The sequence below is a fragment of the Pelodiscus sinensis genome, chromosome 27, assembly GCF_049634645.1.
Source record: "Pelodiscus sinensis isolate JC-2024 chromosome 27, ASM4963464v1, whole genome shotgun sequence".
Lineage (NCBI taxonomy): Eukaryota > Metazoa > Chordata > Testudines > Trionychidae > Pelodiscus > Pelodiscus sinensis.
Window position 1 is genome coordinate 4,211,905 of NC_134737.1, and position 21,390 is coordinate 4,233,294.

Sequence of the window (21,390 nt, forward strand, 5' to 3'; positions counted from 1 at the left end):
CAGGGCTGCTGCAAGGGAGAACTCGGCAAGTAGTAAATCAGCACAAATAATTTATTCAGTGGGTCCAAACTCTTCTGTTTATGAATCATCTGTGGGCTATGATGGATAATTTTGAATTGATTCATGATCTGCTTGGTCTGTAGATTGTGCATGAGCGTCTCCTTCCACATAGCCAGTGCCCAAAATTCTGTTAGTGCGGCACATGACACGGTTATGAGAGTGTTTCTGCTTCCTGGCTGAATGAAGAGTAATAACTCTTAGATCCCGATTCCCAGGGTGAATATGACCTATATGCTTTTTGAGTGGACCAATTTGCTATTTCCATTAAACTTTCTGTGATCCAAGTAGCTTGCTAGAAGATTACCAGAAAGTGATTGCGACAGGGGCACAAAGGAATTCAATTTTTGGTAGCCCACATAATCACAGAGTGTGTGTTTTTAGGTGCTCACCATCTGTCTACTGGAAGGCCTCGTGCCTACAGCATTTCCATTCATGCCTTTTGAGCGGCACCCATCATAATAAAAAAGCTCCAGGGTTCCAGTGGGCCTCAAGATTGTTGTAGCCAAGGCGGTCTCCCAGAATAAGGTCGTCGTGCTTACCACGCTTGCATACCTAGAATTTGCAGGATGTGCTGATTTGAACCATAGCAGCACTGTGATTGGATGCAGAGGGAGCACACAGCACTCACGGTCAATGTTTGTGCAATCAGCCTGCACCTTTCTTCCCATGCTCTTGCTTGACATGCATGTCCCTTTAGTAATACCCATCTGAAAAAAAAACTTTGCAGATGGAAATCAGTGGAATCTGGCAACCCTGCGCCAGAGCTGGCCCTACCACGAGGCAAACCGAGGTGGCTGCCTCAGGTGCCAGACTGGTGGGGGGAGAGGGGCATTAGGACCCAGAGTATAGAAAGTTGTGTCTGCTGCTGGTGCATATGTAGGTAGCAGAGCAGTACCATGAGAGGAGTAGAACAAGAAGAAGGAAGAATTGAGACCTTTCAAAGTTGGACCCAAGTGAGGGCGTATGGGGGCATCATTTGAGCTCCACGCCTTAGGTACCAAAATGTTGTGGGCCGGCCCTCCCAGTGCGTGGGCAGCAGTAAATAAAATGTCTCACAGGCCTGACATAGAAACCTGATGAGCTGCAGGTTGCGCAACACTGCCCTAGGGATTTCTTATTCCTAACTCCTAGGACTAGTGAGCAAAACAAAGTATGAAGGTAAAGAGAGATCCTTGGCTAGTGTAAATCATCCAACTGACATCAATGGAGCCATGCTGGTTTACTCTTTGACCCAGTGGGATTTGAAACTTTCAACACAACAATCACTGTTGAGCAAATATACAATATGGTGAGGTCTAGTCATGAGTCTCATTCTGGCTTCATCCTAATTGGTGGCCACCAGCTTGAGCCCTGGATTTAGTGTTACTCTCTTGGGGTGCTTGTGTCAATCCGAGTCAGCAGAGATCTCTCATGGTGTGCTTGTTGTATCTCTCTCTCTCTCAGCAGATATTTACAGAAGCTGCCCTGGAGGGAAGACTCTGTTAAGAAATCCAGGAGAGAGCTGAGTGAATTTTTTTTGACAGAAAATTTTTACCAAAAAATGCAGATTTAGTTTGACCAAAACATTTTGCAAATTCCAGTCAGATTTGTCCAGTTGTTTTGGCTAAATAAAGATCTGAAATAATCCGCTTATGTTTTGGATTTGAGAGGACTCCTCAATGCAAACTACATATTGGTTGATTTAATTTAATTATTTTTTAATGCTCAAGAAGCTGAGAGGTGAACATTGTTCCACCCCAATCCGTGCTTTGTAATTATTTTATTTTTCTGTATGGCTGGAAAAAAAAACACCAGTTGCTCACACAGCTCTGCTCCTCCTATCTGCCCTGCTTAGAGGGCAAGAAAATGGCTGATATATGGTGCAACCGCTTCTTCTGTGTCTTGAAGAGACGTGAATGGGTTAACTTGGCTGCCTTTGGGAAACTAAGCCTCAGGGCAAAGTCATATTACTTCTCTGTGCTGTAGCTTTGCCTCTCACCTCCCACCCTTCCCATGGACCTCTGGGTGATTGATCGGCTGTGCAAGATAAAATTCTTTCCTGTTTGCATCACAAAAGCAGGGTTAGTTGCCCAAGGCAAAGAAATACCCCATGTTCCTTCTCCCTCAAAAGAGCAGGAGGCCTTGCTGTGGTAAAATTATGATTCTGTGATTGAACGGGCCTTCCTCTCTACTTCCTCTGAAACACTCCTTTTGAAGATGAGGTTGTAAAGCCCATGCTAAGCCTGATACAAATGCTGATAACATGCATTAATCCAGTTCTTCCTGTGGAATGATCCCTAGATTGGTGCCAGTGTTTTTGTTCAGGGCGCAGGTCTGTGCTTGAAACGCGGACAGGGGAGCTTCTCACATGAGTGCACTTAATCCACCTCCATGCGAGATGGCCCATCTGTGGACATAGCCAGGGCTGCAGTGAGATTGGTGGGAAGGAGCCTGGTTCTATGCCCGTGGAAGGGGCAGGGCTGAGACCTAGCCAGCCCTTTGGGGCACCTGGAACATGCCAGCCAGGGCTCCGGAGGCAATTTAAAGGTCCCGGGTGCTCCAGCTGCTGCAGCAGTTGGCGGGGCTGGACATAGAGCTGTCTACACTGGGGTTAGGTCGGTTCAACTGCATTGTTTAGGGATGAGGATTTTTCACCGTTCTAGCGATGTAAGTTTACAGTAGAGACCAGTCCTCGGATGTCAGTGCGTTAAACACAGAATGGAAACGGACCTATGGGGTGCATAACAACAGACCTCTTTCTCCTCCTAATTCCTACTCTGGCATTTTGTTGGCCCACAATCAGATGCCCCTTCAGTCCTCCACTGCACAACTGTTCAACCCTGGCATTATCAGGGGATACATGAATATCGTCACTCAAATATGTTAGACAGGGAAAGTAGTGTTTCTGCTGCAATGTCACTATTTGTTTTCATTTGTATTTCGCTTGCCCTAGGAACCACAGTCAGGAATGTCCTTTTGCTGGGTACTGGACAATCATGTAAGCGCTCACTCTGTATGTCTCAGCGGGGTAGCCGTGTCAGTCTGTAACTTTAAAAACAGCTAGTCCTGTGGCACCTTAGAGAGTAACAAATATATAGCTTTCGTGGGTAAAACCCAGGTTTCGCCCACGAATGCTCATCTTACTCTATATGGCGTACAGAATAGATAGGAAAGGAAGAAAGACTGAGGTAACCAAATGAGGAGTGGTAACTCCTGTTTTTTCGGTTCATTTGCCTAAGCAATGCTAGTCAGGAATGATAGGGATGCATCAGAAAAGAGGCAGGGTTTATCCACTTATTGGAGGCCTTACATGACCTCAACACAGCCTTTAAATCGGAGGGCGTGGTTTTGTGCTGGGAAGTTATTTTTGGGTGCAAAATCAGAGCTAGCTTATCCAAATCCAACCTCAAGTCAGATGCTCAGCATGACTGACGGATCATGCAGCTCAACTGAAGGCAGAAACTCCTTCTGGGGTGAGTTCTAAATGTAGCCCCTGAATGTCCATTCTCTGTAGCACCCAGGCAAGACAGAGAGAAGTTGTTATGGGTATCCATAAAGAGCAGGAAGCATCTCCCTCCCCTATCCAGGAAGAGACCAGGGCAAGCACATACTGGAGTTGGATGTCTGCATTTTTTTGTAAGTGGCATCAATGTATTAATGGTTGTTCACTGCAGTCTGAGTGCTGAGCAGCCGTACATTGATTTGCAGCCTTGGCTTCTGACGAGGCGCAAAGGCAACTCTTGGTGTGACCCTTTTTGGGGCATGGCTGTACCAACCTTTCCGCTACACCCCAGCTCACCCCGAGCCCCTGCTCGCTCTGCGGCAGCTATATGGCAGAATCAACCGAACAGACTCCCCTCAGACAGCCCATTGCAAACACATATGCCGTCAAGCTCCCCGCCAACCAGGTAGAGAATGACAGGTGCATGTTGTTTACTGTGTTTGGCTGGCAGGAGAGTCTCATTTAAAGGCTGTTAAAGCAAACATCTTGTGCTTGCATGTTGGGTATTTAATGTATTGAGCAGGATCACATCCTATTAATTATGTAGGATTATAGGGAACCGTCTTTCTGGCCTGGTTTAATCCCTTCTGCCATTTACACAGTGGAGACCTTTTAAACAACTTCCCTTCTGAGGCAGAATAAGTTTGTCCCCGTTGATCAGTTTTGTTCGATTAGTGGGAAGCGGCTGGAGGCGAGGAGGAGTTTCGAGACTTACCTGTTGCTTGGAACAATGGCAAACAGGTGCCGAGCAATGTGCGAGTTTGGTCCAAGCCTTTCATGGCATCTGGTGAACGTCCTTGATACGACATTTCTCAGCACTGTCTGAAGTTGATGAGACCCTCACCTTCTCTTACCATTCAGTGGAGTAGTTAAACATGTTGTAAGTCACCAAATGTCGACCACCTACCCCTGTAATAGCCTCATAACCTCCAGCCGAGAAGTTGTAGAGCTCTAACTAGATGTGCGACACGGCCGAAGTCCAAAGGACCAGGGCTTATCCCTTTGGCGTGGCTCATCTCCCAAGGGACTTGAGAGTGGTGAGTGAGGAGAGAAGACTGGTGACATCTTGGCTTCAATATCAACAATCCAGGTGCTGTCAATGCACAAATTCCAGGGGGGAATCAGGACTAGAGCACAATTCTTTCTGGTCCAAAACGCCAGGCATCTCTCCCTCGATCTCAGTAAGGTCTCCTGTAATTGGTCTCTGATCCTGACTTTGGACCCAACCCCTAGAGGGCAACCACACTCCTATGCACTGCGTAAGATGGGACAAAGGTCTTGCTGGGGGCAGAGAGCAAGCAAATCCCTCAGAGCATCCTCAGAACCTGCGTCTCTGTCCAAGCCCTTGGCTACAGAATCACATCCCTGTGCTGGCTGTCAGGAACGGTGACACGCTGGGGAGGAAGAAGGTCCCTTTGGCTCTCACCAGAGGCTGAGTGTGTGCTGTGGGAGAGGAATTCTACTACCAAAAAGAAAAAGCAACCCAGAATTAAACTTGCTTCCCCCTCCCTTAATTACATGAATCACAATAAAATTCCTTGGATCCAAAAACAGCTTTCTAGGGGATATTCATTCTAGTCTGCCTCTTACTGTGGGACTCTGCCATTTCTCTCTCACACACACACACGTGCGCACGCACACACCTGGACTGATGTCTGTGCCATCTAAGCACGGCCCCTTATTAGCCTGTGCACAGCCCATTAGAAAACCCTGGAATCTTTATGGGAAAAGCTTTGATCCATCAGTTTCTGGGAGATTAACACAGATCTGCCAAGGGAAAAAAATAACGCAAGGGAAAAGGAGGGGGAAGGGCTCTGACCTGATCTCTGGCAATACCCTGGTTGGGAAGCCGGGGCTTGTTTTCACACACGCTGACAGGCACAGAGGAAGGAGGCGCTTTGGCTTTCCAGGTTTCAGATGCAGCTATGTCCGGTGCAGCTTCCGGCCACACCTACAGAGCAGAGGGCAGGAAACTGGAATTAGGAGCAGAGAGAAAAGCCAAGCAGCCTAAGCCGGAGTTCTGAAATAAGTGAACTGTAATACTAAGGTGACCAAGTCTTTCGATTGTCAGATGATTGTTCGCTGAGAAGAGGGAGGAAATTTAAGCGTCATGACCCACCGAGGGTCCCCCTTCAAAGTCCTGTTTCTTTTTAGTGTTGCCCTTTTGGCTAGCAGCACCTGGTGCCTGATGCTATGTCTGGATCATTGCCACATTTCCTCGGAAGAAGGCAGTGTGGCCCATCAGAGACGGCACCGTGTTTAGGACATTGGCGGATCTGGCTGGGAGTTAACACACTGACTCATTCTGTAATTGTAGGCAGGACACACAGGGCCTAAAATCAATGGGAGCGCAGTGTGCCCAGGACCCCTGAAAACCAGGCCATTAGCACATCTGTGCCTCAGTTTGCCCATCTGTAAAATGGGGATAGTAATGCTTTGCTTGCCTTTGTAAAGCATGGTAAGATCTACAAAGGAGACGTGCCATGTACAGGTTGAATCTCTCTAGTCCGGTACTGTCTGGTCCAGAAACACCCGTGGTCCAGCGTGATTTTAGTTAGTCAAATGTCTGCTTAGCCTGGGTGTGGTCAAGTTTCCTGTGGTCCTATGAAGTTTAACAGCCACTAGTCTTGGGCTTTCAGTGTTCTGTGCTATTTAGCTCTAATTTACCCTTAAATGTCTGAGCCGAGCAAGCAGTGGAAGAGTTGGTGATGCTGCTAGGACAATATTGACCTCCTGTGGTCTGGCAATTTCTCTGGTTTGTCACCAGTCAGGTCCCGAGGGTGCTGGACTAGAGAGAATCAACCTGTACCTGCAAAGTTGTCGTCTTTATTACCAAGTTGCCAATCTACCGACCAGGGATGACTGAAAGCCATTGCCTTCTGAGAGCTATCGGGGGGCTTAATGTAAAAAGGGGGGAGGGATAGCTCAGTGGTTTGAGCATTGGCCTGCTAAACCCAGGGTTGTGAGCTCAATCCTTGCAGAGGCCATTTGGGAATTTGGGGCAAAAATTTGTCAGGGATGGTACTTGGTCCTGCTGTGAAGGCAGCGGACTGGATTCGATGACCTTTCAAGGTCCCTTACAGTTCTAAGAGATAAGCAATCTCCATTAATTTAAAAAGGAGCTGGTGGGTCCAATCCCCTCCTTTTTGAGGGATACTTTTTGTTTGGAGATTTCCCTAGAGGGGAGGAGTCAGAGAGCCAGCTATGAAATTTTCTGAATGTATCGTGCTTCCCCTGTGAGAATTCATCTTACTGAAGAAGAAGAAGAAAAAAGCCACATTCATTCAGTGATGTCCTACTTCCTAGTCAGCTAGCTGGCTCCTCTGAAATTCCTGAGGAGCGTCTGTCTGTGTGCCTCTCTCTGCTCATCTCTCCCAAAGGAGACTGACTCCTTCAAGTGCCGAGATCTCCAAAGCCCAGCAAAGGCTTACGTCACAATCACATTATACTCCCCTTTATGGCTGCTCTGCTGTAAATCACCCAGGACTGCTGCAAACCTTGCTTACTAGCAGCTACTGTGTTGTGTAAAATCAGATCACCCAGCTGAGCGGATTTAATTCTTCCCAACCAGGCATGTTCGGTGTCTCTAATACTACACAGAAGAGTTTGCTGGGTCAGCTCAGCTAAGCTCCTTTCCCTCAAGTGGAAATTTTTCCTTTCTGTACTTGGCTGGACCTGTCAGAATTCATATGTAGTAAATATTTAATGACTGCTGCAATTTGCTGGATCCTGTTGACCTTTCAAGCTCTCTCCGTCTCCCACCCCAGCCCAGCAAAGCTGATTTTCTTTGTATCCCAGTGATGCATTGTATTTTAAACGTCTTCTCTCATTCCTCCCGTTCAGCTTCCACTACCATAGCTGACTATTATCCAGTAGAGGAGGAGGTTGGTTTTTCTGGTCTCCGAAACAGGGAGCTTAACGCTTTGCCCCCGTAATGAGATTGGCTTATTTCCCAGACTCCTGGTAGTGAGCTTGTGGTTTCTTTTCTTCCTTTATGATCCTCTAAGGGTCCAGAGCTGGGGAAGGCCAGCCTGGGTGGTTTATTTACAGTTTGCATCTGTCCTGCAAGATGGGGGGAGGCATTGTGACATCGCTAGTGAACACTGGACACGAGGGGAAGTGTGTCTTCTTGATGCAGCGCTGTCCATAGCGAGTGTGAAGGGTGCTCTTTCTGAAGCCAGGGAGATAGAGAAGACATGCTAGTCTTGATAACTGAGCGGAAGGCACGTTGTGCTGGCCAAAACAGTCATTGACTTTTGTTCATGTGACTCTGCATGTTCCAGGCAAAGACCTCAAAGCATTTTGATTGCACAGTGATGCTCCACCATGCTTCCCCTCTTTCTTCCGGCACGTGGGTTGATGTTATCTCAATTTTTTTCACCTGGGGAAACTATGGTAGAGAGTGAATAATAGCTTGGTTGTCAGCAGCGAGTTTGCCTGAAGTGTTTGGTAAATGTGAACGTCCATTTCCACAGAGGAAGCAATTGATAAGCTTATGTGGCTAAAGAAGTCGTCTTTCTGGAGCTGGTATATTCCTGCAGTACAGTGCTGGGAGCAAGAGGGATTTGGCTGGTGCCTTTTTCTTTTGTGATTCATAAGCAGCTTTTGGAGTATTCACACAATCTACCTATGTTTAGTAATGTAGGCAGGTGGTGTGGGAAGAGTTGATAATACTTCTCTTAACCACACTCCTTCTCCTTTCAGTGGGAGTTGTTCTTGTAGTTGTAATGCCCAGCCCTCAGAGCGTAGCTGCCCTGGGGTTAGTTCCCCGAGTCGGATGGTAGAGTGGGGAGGGGAATCTGGTAGGGTGTGCCTATTCTCACTCTCTTTATAATCAAACTTTGAATTCCAGCAAGTCTGCTGCTGTATTTTTTTAAGTGGCATTGGGCCAAGAGGTTTTACCATGAGAAATGGCTTTGCCAAGCGTGCTGTCGGCAGGTAGAAGGTCTCGACATCTGAAAATAATGCTTTACTAACACTCCAAGTGGCAGCGAGGTATCTGATTGGGCTCTCAAGAAAAACATACCAGCAGAGGTCAGCTTTAAAAGCTCCCCTCGCAGGCGTGAGTCATGGGAACAAATATTTAATGGACTGGGCACAATTCAAGCCTCACTAATTCAATCCTGCTGTAGCTGAGTTTCCAATTACACTAGTCTGCCACAGTGCTTTCTTACCATATCTCTGTCATTTCCACACCCTATCCTGTATGATAGAACAGGCTTCATTGGACTAAAGGGAGCTTTTTTAGAGTGGACCACATAGGCCTTTTGCCCTAGGATACATTCCCCTCCAGGGTGTTCCATGGACTTAGCAAGAGGTTTGGAAGGAAAAAGCTTCTGTGGCTCTAAATTAGGAGGGGTGTGGGGAAGGGGTTTGAGGACACCCCCTCCCCCGCTAGAGTTAGGTTTTGAATTCAGAGCAGGGAAGTTTCTGACTTAGGTGAAATGAATTGCGGTGGACTCATTCCAGTTCTCAGCAGGATCGTGGCTCCACATCACAGAACGGCTACCGCCGGTGGCACGAGCTGGCTCTGTGTTGCTGTCACCAGCAGTGCGACCGAGGATTGTGAATGGATGCTGATGACTGAACTCCCCCGGTGGCTACTATTAGGGGTGTCTCAGAGACCAGGCACATGGGGGGAGTGGGGACAGGTGGAACGTGCCCTCGTGTGGGCTGTGCTCGTGCCTGTTCTGCAGAACTGGAGGGGTATGATGGATATGGCTGTCAGCCCAGCTACTTCCATGAGCAATAAAAAGCACAGAAAGCTGCCTGCCTTCCTTGAATGCTGGGGTGTTAGGAGGGAGGTGGCAAAGCCCTACTCTATGATTAACTAACAAATCTATTTTCCCCTGGAAATTGGTGTCCCCCACTTCTGAAATTTAACATAAGACTAATTAAACCCACCCTCCTCCTCTTTTTCTCACTTCTGCGCTCATTGCTAAAGGGCTAGTCTCTATAGACTGGGTCCGGCAGTGAAATCTATTCCACTTCATGCTTGGTGCGCATTGTTCTTTTAGCTTGGAATTCCTTCTCTCCATCCCTCCCTTCCCCCCAGTGCTTCCCACAATGGACCAGCCCAGCCCATTATCCCATGTATGGTCCCCAGCAGCCTCTTCTTTTTGTGAGAACCATTGTTCTTCACAAGCTTTCTTTAAGTGCATACAAAGCAAATGTGCTGATGAGGCCAAGACCTACTGGATAAAGCATGAGTACTTGGGACTCTATTTTCCAAGCAACTTGATAGTCCAATATCTTTTTTTTCAAAAGACCCCTGCTTCTTAGGGGTGGGAGGTTTATATTAAAGATATAACCATTCAGAAGCCTGGATTCTTGTGATAAAGGAATTTCCATCAAGCAAACTTAGAAAAGACATTAATGCAACAGTTAACAACCAGCAACTGCAGGGGGCGAACGTGTCGGCTTGCTTCTTCTGTGTTTATGGGCTTTATGCAAGTCCACCAATGCTGATGTGTGTTGCCTTTTGATTTTGACGCTAACCATTGCTATGAATTAAATTTGCAGCCATATAATTAGGATGGCTATTAATAGGGCCTCAAGCTAAATGTCGCTGTGCTAGTTGTCTTTTTCCTGATGGAAAACTTGCATCCTTGGAACTCAGCTAAAGTAGATGGGGAGACTGATGTGACAATTATACTTTCTACCTCCTCTAACATGGATATCGATCTTAGGCCTGATCCTGAGCTACTGAGGAAGTTTCCTGAGTAAGGCACGTAGGACTGGGAACTAGTGATGGGTTTCACAATAGTGTTCTCTACTGTGTTTCCAGGGCACAGGCGGGTCATATGTGGGAGCGGGGTGGAAATAAAGAGAATGGGAGACTAAGTGTTAATTTTCCAGGTAGGAGACAGACTGTGAAGCTAAAAACTTCATTAGTCTTGCAGCTCTCCTTCCTGACTGGCTGCAAAATCTCCTTGCAACCGCCTCCATTTTTCACATTGCTCCCTTTTGGGGCTAAGCCCCTTGCTGCATTCCCAGTTTTCTCTCAGCAGGATGAATGGAGTGACCAGGCTCACTGCATGACTCACCAGTAAAAAGTGATCTTGTATTCTATCCCAAGAGATAAGGTGTAATACATCAGTGAAGTGTCCTTCAATTCAGCTTGCCAATGAAGGCAGTGTTTGGGATCAAGAATAAATGACCTTTGAAGTGCTACAGACATTGCAAGCAAGCAAATAAATAAATATATTTCACCATCATGCTGTTAATAATTTATACCAAGAAAAAAACTGATTCATAGGATGACTTGCAGCCCAAGTGATCTTACAATCTACATGGGATCATATGTACTTGGTTGGGAGATCTCTAAAGAAAAACCGAAGATGCTATTGGTAATCCAACAGATAGCATGCGTCTCTCTGAACCCTTCTCACAGCAGGTGCTGTATTAGTCCAGGTCATAAAGACTTTAGGAAAAAATATAAACCTGGGATCTTGGTTAATACGGAGATTTTTTTTTTCTCAGTCACAGGGCTTTTTGTCATGGTGACCGATCCAAAATCTAATTCAGACAACTACATTTTTGTCTACCATCCCTAAATTAGCATGGCAGTTTAAACTGGAGATGATGGTATTCCTCACATCCTACCCTAACCTTCTGGAGTGTTGCTGTAAGCTGTTACACAGCCGGTTGTGTTCTGCTGTGGTTGTGGCTGTATTTCAGTGCTGCCTGTAGCCATTCCAGCATGTGTGTCGTCTGCAAAGTGCCTGGGCACAGGTTTGGATGAAAGGTGCCGAGGAAACATAAAACATTTGTACTGCTGTGACTCAGATTCTTTGTGGTTCCACATGCATTTTTGCTGACCTGTTGAATGTCTGAATGCATGGTGCAGAGTCCTGCTTGTACTCATTTGCCATACAGGTTAATACTCCACTCTAGTAAAGAATGGTGATAATGATCCGATTACTCAGGTTACCATTTACAGGGGACTGAACTAGATGGCCTCTTGAAGTTCTTTTCCAGCCCCAGTATCCCACGATTCTAGGATTCTACTTTGTCGGGGTAAAGGCAAACTTTAAATATGAGGTTTCTCCTTGTTATATGATACAGGAGACCCTCGACTTGCGGCCCCCTGCACTTAAAACCATTTTTGTAAGTGCGGAAGGGGCCAAAACCCCCCGACTTATGTCCTCATCCAGCATTTATGACGGCGCACAGCGCCCATCGTAAATGCAGGTTCGAGTTACAACACCCCCGACTTGCAACGCTTCCCCCAGAACCAATCGCGTCACAAGTCAGGGGCCTCCTGTAGTTGTATTCAGTTGGGTTGATTTCCAGATGCAGTAGTGGGACTAAAGTAGGCCTTTCAGAATGAAATATGCATTGGCCCTAACCTTATATGACTCTGCTTGTAGATGATGATCTTATCTGCTTCATTTACTCTTAATTATAGCCCACATACACACTCTAGAGCACAAGTCATTCATATCAGCACATAGAGAAACCAAAGGAACCTGCAGATCTGTGCTGAATAGATGAAAATCAGCCGTTGGAATAGTCCTTCCAGTACAGTTACCCCATTTTTGGATACAGGTTTGAATGCTGAAGGCTTTGTTGTCTCAACCCTTCTGAGATCCATCCATTGAGAACCATTGACAGGTGTATTAGTATAACTGCAAGCTCTCAGAAACTGGGTGCTTAATTTCTTGCATATGGTTGTCAAGGGGGCAGGATTTTGGCTGGCATCACATGATCTGCCTGGGACTGCTCTGTCTACACCATGCTATGGACCCAGGAAATCTCTTACTAACCAGGGGGTTCTACACCCTTGTCTAATAATCATGTCAAGACCACAACAAATAAAGCCCCTAGAGCTATTACCTTCAGTAGGATTGCCAGGTGACTGGTATTCACCCACACAGTCCGGTATTTTTGCCTCCTGTCTGGTTTAAAAAAAAAAATCAAAAAAATACCGGACATGTAAAATATCTGGTATTTTCTGATTTTTTTTTTTTTCCCCAGCCAGGAGGCAAAAATACCAGACACTTGGCAACCCTATGACATACTCAGCAACTGGCCTCCGGACCCCCTGCTTACCTGGTTCCACGGGGAAGCTGCATTATGGCTTGATCAAGAAAACAAAATGCCCACTGGCAAAAAGCCTAAAGACCACTAAAAACCCTAAAGTAATGGGTTCCCTGGGTCTTCGTGCTCAACAGCTCCCCTGTTCCTATCCCTATTCTGACTCTGCATGCACTCTGAAAGGGGCCATGTTGTTTTAACATTTTTTTTGCTTAACTCTCGGAGTCCTCTTTTTTTTTTTTTCCCCCCTCAACAACTTTGGTCTCCCCCTGCACCCCCCACCCAACATAATTTTTTCCACTGTGGTTTTTTTTGGGGAGGGAGGAGGGTGTTCGGTATTTTTGGTTAAACCATCTGGCAACCCTAACCGTGGGTCCTACTGTTACAGAAATTGAGTCTTCTTGCAATCCCAAGCTAGCCTAGCTTTGCTATTATTGGCAGCCACAAGAAGTTGGAGCCTTCCTCACTTTTTAATTAATTAGTGCATTGAGATTCATGAAAAGGGATCAGAGCACAAGAGAACAACGGGCATGTTTCGAAGTAAGTTAGAGTGAGCAAGTCCTAGTTCAGGTAACCCAGGCTGCCCTGCCTCCACAGAGCTGAGGAGGAAAGGGGACAATTGTACAAGTTCAGGGCCCCCCAAAATTTCTAGCTGTGATGAAATGGGAAGGAAGGAAGCCTCAGCAAGCATGGTGTACCAGGAGCCCAGATTTCTCTACTGGCCTGGTGGAAGCAAGGAAGATGGAGGGGAAAGTATGGTTGTTCTTAAATGGTCCGATGAGCATTCAAAGGAGTCCCTGGGAGGCAGGGAAGGGTTAAATGGATTTCCCGTGGAGGGAGCGCTGCACACCATGCTGTCACCAAGGCTCTGGAGGAATGACAATGCCAGCCGAGGGTGAGAGTCACTGAGAGAGCGCCCCAGGGTATAAAGCTGCCAAGTCCATTAGGCTTTGTTTGTGTTTTACATCAAGGAATCGAGAATGTCTCTATTCCCACTCCTCCGCCAGCCCTGGCATTTAGGGACCATCTCAAAACAAGCATCTTTTACTGAGCGCGGGGTAGGGATGCGACAGTGGAGTCGATTAACCAATTAACCGATCAGCAAAAGCTGATTTGGTTAATGCTATAGGGATGTAATAGTGGAGTCGATTAACCAATTAACCAATCGGCGAAAGCTGATTGGTTAATGCTATAGACTACATACATTCTCCCTCTCCTCCCTTCTTCTCCCCCCCCCCCCCCCAGTAAATTTTTTAGCAGGCTGGCCAGCAGCCTGGCCAAGTCCCGGGTTATGCTGGGTATGGGACCTACCCCCTCTGCGGTTCTGCATTTAAAGTGTATTAGGAGCCAGGCAGGCAGGCAGCCCGGCTCAGATCCAGCTTGTGGCAGGTCAGGGAGCTCAGACCTCCCTTTCTCCTCCCCTTTCCTCCCCCCGCCCCCCAACAGACACTTCTGCCACCCCACGCTGCTGCCTCTGCATCAGTCCTCTAGAGTGGGGACTGATGTTTGTAGTGGTTTGACAGCTGGTCAGAAGAGTGCTGAAAGCAATCTGCCTTGCAGGGAGCTGTGGGGCAACACTCTGTGAAAATCGGTGGTTTAGACCAACTTGTTTTTGTCTCACTGATGCTCCCCTGGTTTCTACTCTGGGTTAGAAGCCTAGAATCCTAGGGCCAGCAGAGACCTCAGGAGTCATCGAGTCCAGCCCCCTACCCAAGGCCGGACCAATCCCAACTAAATCAACCCGGCCAGGGCTTTGTCAAGACGAGACTTAAAAACCTCTAATCAGTCCTCTAATCTGTCTAGGTCACTCTGGGCCCTATCCCTGCCCTCCAATGTATCTATCTCTCCCCCTAGCTTAGTTTCAGCCACAAACGTGTGAGGGTGCAATCCATCCCCTCATTCAGATCATTAATAAAGATGTTGAACAACTTTGGTGAACCCCAAAAACTCAGTGTGAAATTGGACCAAGAAAACAAAGTTCCACCCCTTTGGAAATGAGGCAGAATGACCAAGGTTGTGTGGTGGCTGCCCAGGGCCATGCTGCAACTTTGACAAGCCAAAATATTCAGTCCTGCTTCCCAACCCTTCCCCCACTTTCACCAATACTGAAAAGCTACGCTGCAGCCAAAGATTGTTCTGTGTCATCAGCAGTCTTCCCTGTAAGCTGAACTCTTGAGGGGCCACCCAAGAGAGAGTCAAATGCTGCCCAGTTGATTATCACAGCATTCACAGCCAACAGCATTTGTTTCTACTGGCAGTGCACGTCCGCACATGCCTCAGTGCACATGACAAAATTTATTCTGAACATGGATGGAAAAAATGAGAGAGAATGTTCACCACCAGCAAGGAGTTCATCTTGGACATTTCCAAGTGCACGTGACTCCCTGTAGTCTGGTGCTAGAGCACTGGTGTGATAGCTGCCTGGGAAATACCCAAGAGATGGAAGAATTTTTTTAAAAAACCATCACATTGAGGCTATGTCTTCCCTATGCAGAAGATGGATGCTGCCATGATCATTCTTCCAGAGTTTGATTGAGCGAGTCTAGTAAAGGCCAGCTAAATCGAAATCAGAGGGTGCCCTCATGAGGAGCAGAGGAAGCTGATAGTAGCATTTGCTCCTGGCGAGTGGAGACCGCATGGAAACTCGAAATAAGGTATGTCAACTCCAGCTGTAAAATGAACACAGTTGGAGTTGTGTATCTTGATTTGACCTTCCCATGTAGTGAAGACCAGGCCTGAATTATCCTAACTCACTACTCTTGAGAGTAAAAACTGGGCAGGATTGTAAAAGGGATTAGACAGGACTACCCAGAGTTACAGGAATAAGGACTCAAATGTCACCAAGAATGTCATTTAGAATGGCTATAGTCCTTCCTGCTATAAAGCACCAGCCCTCTGCTAACTAACAGGAGTTAGAAGGTCACTTTCTCAGGGATAGGTTATCCCATAATTGCCTATTTCACCTGCCTCTGAAGCATCAAGTATGGGCCTGTTATATACAAGATACTGGACTAGATTGTTCCTTGGTTTGAGCCCCAACTCCTAGGTAACTTTTCACCACCGTGCCAGCTTTGGGTTAACTTCTTGTGCACTTTGCTCAACACTCACCATGGCACAAGGCCAGTCGTTAAACCCCATTTTGTCCAACCTCCATGTTCGTGCTTACCCAGAGCATGAGTCATTTGACTCCCCTAAACTGTTCACCTTTCTCATGAGGCTACAGGAGAGCAAAGCTCCCACCACAGCTACTGCATCTGCTGTGTAGTTGGCAACACAATGCCTCCAAACAGGCAGGAGGACTGTGGCAATTAAAATTGATTAGCAGTCATGTACGTGTTTTTTAAAAAAACCCAACAAGATTAAAAACAACAACACTGCTAAAGTGTTCTTCATAATTGTAAAACTCGGTTCTCCCTGTCTTTCCTTCACACCCGCCTAGCCACCATCACCAGCGTGCATACATGGATATTTGAGTCTCTAAGATGTTTGAAACTGAAATATGTCTTCCTTTTAAGTCCTCTTTATTTCCTTTGAGACCTCTTGTTCAGCAAATTTCAGACTGGCACAGGTAGGGTAAAAGAGTGTCAAGGCGCATTGATCTTTCTACTTTAGAGTACAATGTCCTTTCATAGCCAGCTTCATGCATACTCCTTCCTCTGAAATACCAAAAAGGGAATCAACCCTCTCAACCCCTCTGTGAGAGAAGTGTTGAGGAAACTGAGGAAGGGAGGTTAAATGATCCTTCAGAGGCCACCAAGGGAGTCAAGCACAGCAAATAGCCCAGTGTATCTGGCTCCCAGCCTGGTGCACATGCCTGCTTTTAGCTCATCCTGCTGAATTTTCTTACCACTTTAGTACCCTTACTGGCATGGACGCAAGTTCTTGTATGTCTCCATGTCTGTCAAGAAAGTGTCTTTTTTCTTTAAGTCCTTTTTTCCAAGACACTTTTTAAAACGTCATAGTGAGGTCAAAATAATATAAAATCTGGTCTATTTGTAGTATTTTAAATCCCTGGGTGGCAAAATCTCTGTGAGAAATCCATGTCATTTTGCCTCTCTCCATGCCTCCCGGAGACAAACACAAAGGCAAACAAATCCCGCATGTTGACCTGTTTGCTCCGTAGCACAGGGCTGTTGGCACGGGGGTGGTTTGGGTCAAGGAATGGGGGGAGACGATGAGAGGAAAAGTGGAGCATGCCCTATGGAAAGGAAACCCTAGGTATCCAGGCTTTCAGAGAGCTCAGCTTCTAGCAGCTGTTACTGAAAACGGGAGAATTCCCCTGTCCGCCCACCGCTAAAGACAATGGGAGCTCCTAAGGGCTGTGGAACAATTGAAAATCTGACCACTTCAACTGGGGGCTGAAGTCTCTCGAAATCTGGACGTGAATGTACAGTGATGGTCGCCGAATCCTGGGCAAACCAGTGCAGCGTAAAGGGACAAAAGAAGCTTGCTTTGGTGTGGCAAAGGCACCCCACTTTCAGCATGTCAATTGTGCGGGCCCCCAAGCAGCCCCCACGGCTGCCCAGAGTATAGTGCGCCCCCCCCCCCCGCACCCTCCAGCCCTTGGAGCAGTGCTCTGGTGGCGATTTTAAGGGCCTCGCGCTCTGGCCGCCACCGTTGCTGCAGGAGCTCCAGCCCCTTTGAATCACTGTGTCCCCTTTGCCCCCATCCCCCCCCCCCATCAATGGGCCTGACCCACAGAATTTGGTCTAATAAAAGATTTCACCTCCCCCATCTTGTCTCTCTCAGGCTAGCTATAGACATCCAGAGATGTATTGGTTCCCAACCCACCTCCCCTTTTTAAATGATGTACTAGCGCTGAATACTGAATTACTTCCTGGGGTGGAAAACACGTTTTTCCTGCCTCTTTTTCTTCTACGGCCATCCCCGTTTTCAAAGCCATTGTCTGACGTCTTTCCCCCGTGCGCTAGGGATTGAACAAAGATCTCACAGCTATTGCTTGTTGAAGTAGAGAAGGTGCCGCGTCTAGTGGTTAGAGCAAGGAAATGTGGCAGGGTGGTGAGAGAGGCTGCATAGGTCAGGATTCCCGAGTTCTAACTCCCAACTCTGCCATTGAGTAAATCACATAGATTGTGTACGTCTACTCTGCAATTAGATGCCCACCGCTGACCTATGCCAGCTGACTCAGGCTTTGCGAGAGAGAGGCTTGAACTAAGGGGCTGTTTCGTTGCAGTGGATATGTTTTTGGGACTAGCTCAAGCCCTGGGACTCTCCCATCTGATAGGATCCTACATTGTTACCATTTTATTTATGCTCCATTTTCCATTGCTTTCCACAGGTAAGTACATCAGTAAGCAAAGGCAGCAAGCAGTCTGGTGGCCCCTTAGAGACTAATACATCTGTTAGTCTCTAAGGATACGTCTACACAACTCAAAATAAGCTACACAACTTGAGATATGCTAGTTGCATAGCTTAAGTTGAAATAGCTTATTTCAAATTTGGGAGCATCTACCCAGCACTTATTTCGAAATAGCGCACTCTTCCTCCGACTTCCCTTACTCCTTGTAAAATGAGGGTTACAGGCATTGGAATAAATGGTCCTCTGGCAGGATATTACTTCCACATGATGTTGAAATAACTGCTTGTGAAATAACTGTGGACAATGTTATTACAGAATAATGTCCCTTATTCCAAAATAACACTGTTGTGTAGACATAGTCCAAGGTGCCGCGGGACTCCTCATTGTTGCAGATACAGACTAACATGGTGACCCCTCTGAATCTAAGCAAAGAGCAACTGAAATGAGCCCCTTCTTTCACTCTAAAAGACGGCCTGTTTAAAATATACATATGAATGAAGTGAAGATGGCTGAGTGAAGATTTAAGATTCTTTGGACACACACACACACACATACACACACACACATTCAAACAGAGAAATACAGGTAGGAGCAGCAGTCCTGGAATAATTACGAAGTGGATTGATTGTTTTGCATCAGCCTCATGCTGTTGGCTTCTTAGCTGATTTCCCCAACCACTCTCCCGCCCCATTTTCATCCTTTTGTTTGGTTACATGTCTTTGCATCAAATAGATACATGTAGATGAAAGTGGCGTGCATTTAAAATGTATGCATGCATCATACTGCTCAAGGTAGTAGCTACTGTACATGGGGTGAGGGTTTTTTATTTTTGGTTTTGTGTTTTTTGTTGTTTTGCAGTAAACTGATGAATTATTTATTGTGTGCTGGGTTTTAATCTCATAAACCTGCCTGCAGGCCGCACGCACATCAGCCTGAGCATTCTATAATGCACATAAGTCAGACAGCACAAAGGACTCGAATGACTGTAGGTAGTAACTGTTCATCTTTCCTCGGCCTTTTCCTCTCCCTCATCAGTTCATTAAAAGCAGTTGGGCCTGTTAAGCAGGTCCTCCTTTGGCCACCACCATTCACTTAGAAATTGATTTGCATCTGCCTGTGCTCAGTTCCAAGCCACTACAGTAGAGAGACACATCCCCCAGAACTGCTGGGGAGATAAGAGAAAGGAAAATAGGTTCCCATAAAACAAGTTCTTCTTTCAAATACAAATTTGTGCCTCTGATGGAGGACTCTTTCCCTCCTGATTGACCTGTAAGTGTTTGCAATGTACTAGTTAGCAGCAATGGGTTTACATTTGATGACTAATGCAAGGTTTGATTTTGCTAGTCACTTTACTGCCAGTGGCTTATTAACGGGAAAACCCGCCATGTTACTTTTCACCTGCTTGCAATGTCAGTGTTTCATTGATGAGACTTCTCTGAGAAGTCTTAGAGGGGTAGTTATGTTAGTCTGTAACTTCAGCAGTCTGGTGGCACCTAAACAGACTAACAAATATATCATGAGCTTTCGTGGCTAAAACCCATTTCATCAGATGAGTTGGAGTATAAATTACAGAATCCGGGTAGATATAACAGCAAAAGCAGTTCCCTGTCAATTGGAGGACCAGTGTTAATGACACTAATTGAGTCAAGCTGGATGTGTTTCTTTCATAACTTTTAATGTGGAAATGTGAATATCAAAGATGGGGGGAAATTGCCTGTGTAGTGCATTCACCAATTAATATCGATTTTGTCAACTTCGGTTTGAATGAAGATATTAACTGGTGAATGCACTATAAAGGCACTTTCTACAAAGCTTTTGCTGTTTTATACTTTGATTCTGTAATTTCTACTCCAGCTCATCTGATGAAGTAGGTTTTAACCATGAAAGTCCATGATATAATATATTCAAGAGTGGCCTGAGCCGGGCTGCAGCAGCTGGCGCCCTAGGCAGGGTGGCACAATTGGCACCCCTGCCTGAATGGCCGTCAATGGCTGTGACATCATCACGGGGCGCCCCGGCAACCTTGTGATGTCATCATCGCGTGCCCGGGCCAGAGGCTCCCTAGGCAGCTGCCTAGCTCGCCTAGGCTCACGGGCTGCCCTTGAATATATTTGTTAGTCTCTAAAGTGCCACAGGACTGCTCATTCTTCTCAGAGAAGGCTCTCAAAGAGAGCTCATTAATACAGTCAGGGTGTGTCTACACAGCACAGTTATTTTGGAATAACGGCCGTTATTCAGAAATAACTATGAAAGTCTACACAGCAATTCCATTATTTCGAAATAATTTTGAAATAATGGACGGCTTATTCCAACTTCTGTAAACCTCATTCTATGAAGAATAATGCTTCTTCCAAAATAGCTATTTTGAAATAAGGTGTGTGTAGATGCTCCACCTCTGATATTTCGAAATAGCCCCTTACCAGGGCCATTCTAAGTTATTCCTCTTGGGGCTCTAAATCAAGATAGCACATCTACATTAGGGAAGCCTGCCTCAGACTAATTTTGAGACTTCCCTGCAGTGTAGACAGGCTATTTCGAAATAAGCTATTTTGGAAGAACTATTCTGTAATAGCTTATTCCAAAATAATTGTGCAGTGTAGACATAGCCTCATAGTCCCTGCTATGGGAACGTGTTACAAGACAACATACACAGGTGAAGGGACATCTCTGAGACCACATGCTATGTTAGTATGTGGCAGAGCTGGAATAGAACCCCCCCCTAGACTCTAACCTCCTGGGCCTTCTCTCTGAGCAGGCTCCCTGGTTTATTTGAGTTGAATCGCATCTGCAGCAGAACACTTTTCATTCTGAAACTGCAGGGAGGCAGGATATGGTGACTTAAACTCAGTTTTGGCCAAATGCAAGGAAATGAGTCCGCTGTGTTATGTCCGGTCCTTGGCTCTTTACAGTCTCAGAGGACAGAGCATGTGCTTCTGAATCACCAGTCCGACTCCCGGCACCATCCCAGGACTGTTCCAGCTCGCCACAGGGTTATTGCACATGGCAGGGAGATGGCAGGCATTCAGGTGAGAGGACACACTAGATCCATGTGGTGCTCTCAGTCAGCAGGCGTTTCCGTTGTTTGGTGGTCTGCTGGCTGGAATGTCGAGTCCCCAAGGAGAACAATTCCCCATCACTGTCAATACTCCTGTCCTAATTGTCATTCTCAGTAATAAAGGGAAGGGAGGAAATTTACACTCCCTAAATTCTGTGCTGCTATTGCGTCAAGGAAGGGACAGAGGGAGTGCCTCAGCAAATGAAAAGACCAAAAATAGCTCCTCCACCACTTGATGCACTTGATGCAAGAGCCTGCTGGAGCTGTCCTGTTCACTAGAAGGCTGAAATCTTTCAGCCCCTTATGAACTTGTGGCTAATTGGCATACTAATCTCCGCTTTGGGGGTCCCAGGAGAGCCCCAGGGCTGTGTTATAAGTGTCTTGGCTAAGGGGTACTGCAAGTGTTTGAGGGGAAGTTGATTTAGTTGGAAGGAG

The 21,390-nt window shown here is 46.5% G+C and overlaps 1 protein-coding gene across 4 annotated transcripts in view; it reads left to right on the top strand.

The window, feature by feature from the left end:
• PLXNA2 (plexin A2) overlaps positions 1-21,390 on the top strand; it is a 326,357-nt gene that overhangs the window by 40,443 nt on the left and 264,524 nt on the right. Inside the window, exon 4 of one of the 4 annotated variants that reach the window (XM_014576514.3) lies at positions 1,507-12,334. The exons of the other annotated variants lie outside the window; for them this stretch is intronic. Within the exon in view, the coding sequence (XP_014432000.2) occupies positions 1,507-1,545 (39 nt within the window). The 3' untranslated portion in view covers positions 1,546-12,334. Of the gene's footprint in view, positions 1-1,506; positions 12,335-21,390 lie in introns of those variants that run through there. 4 annotated transcript variants of the gene reach the window in all.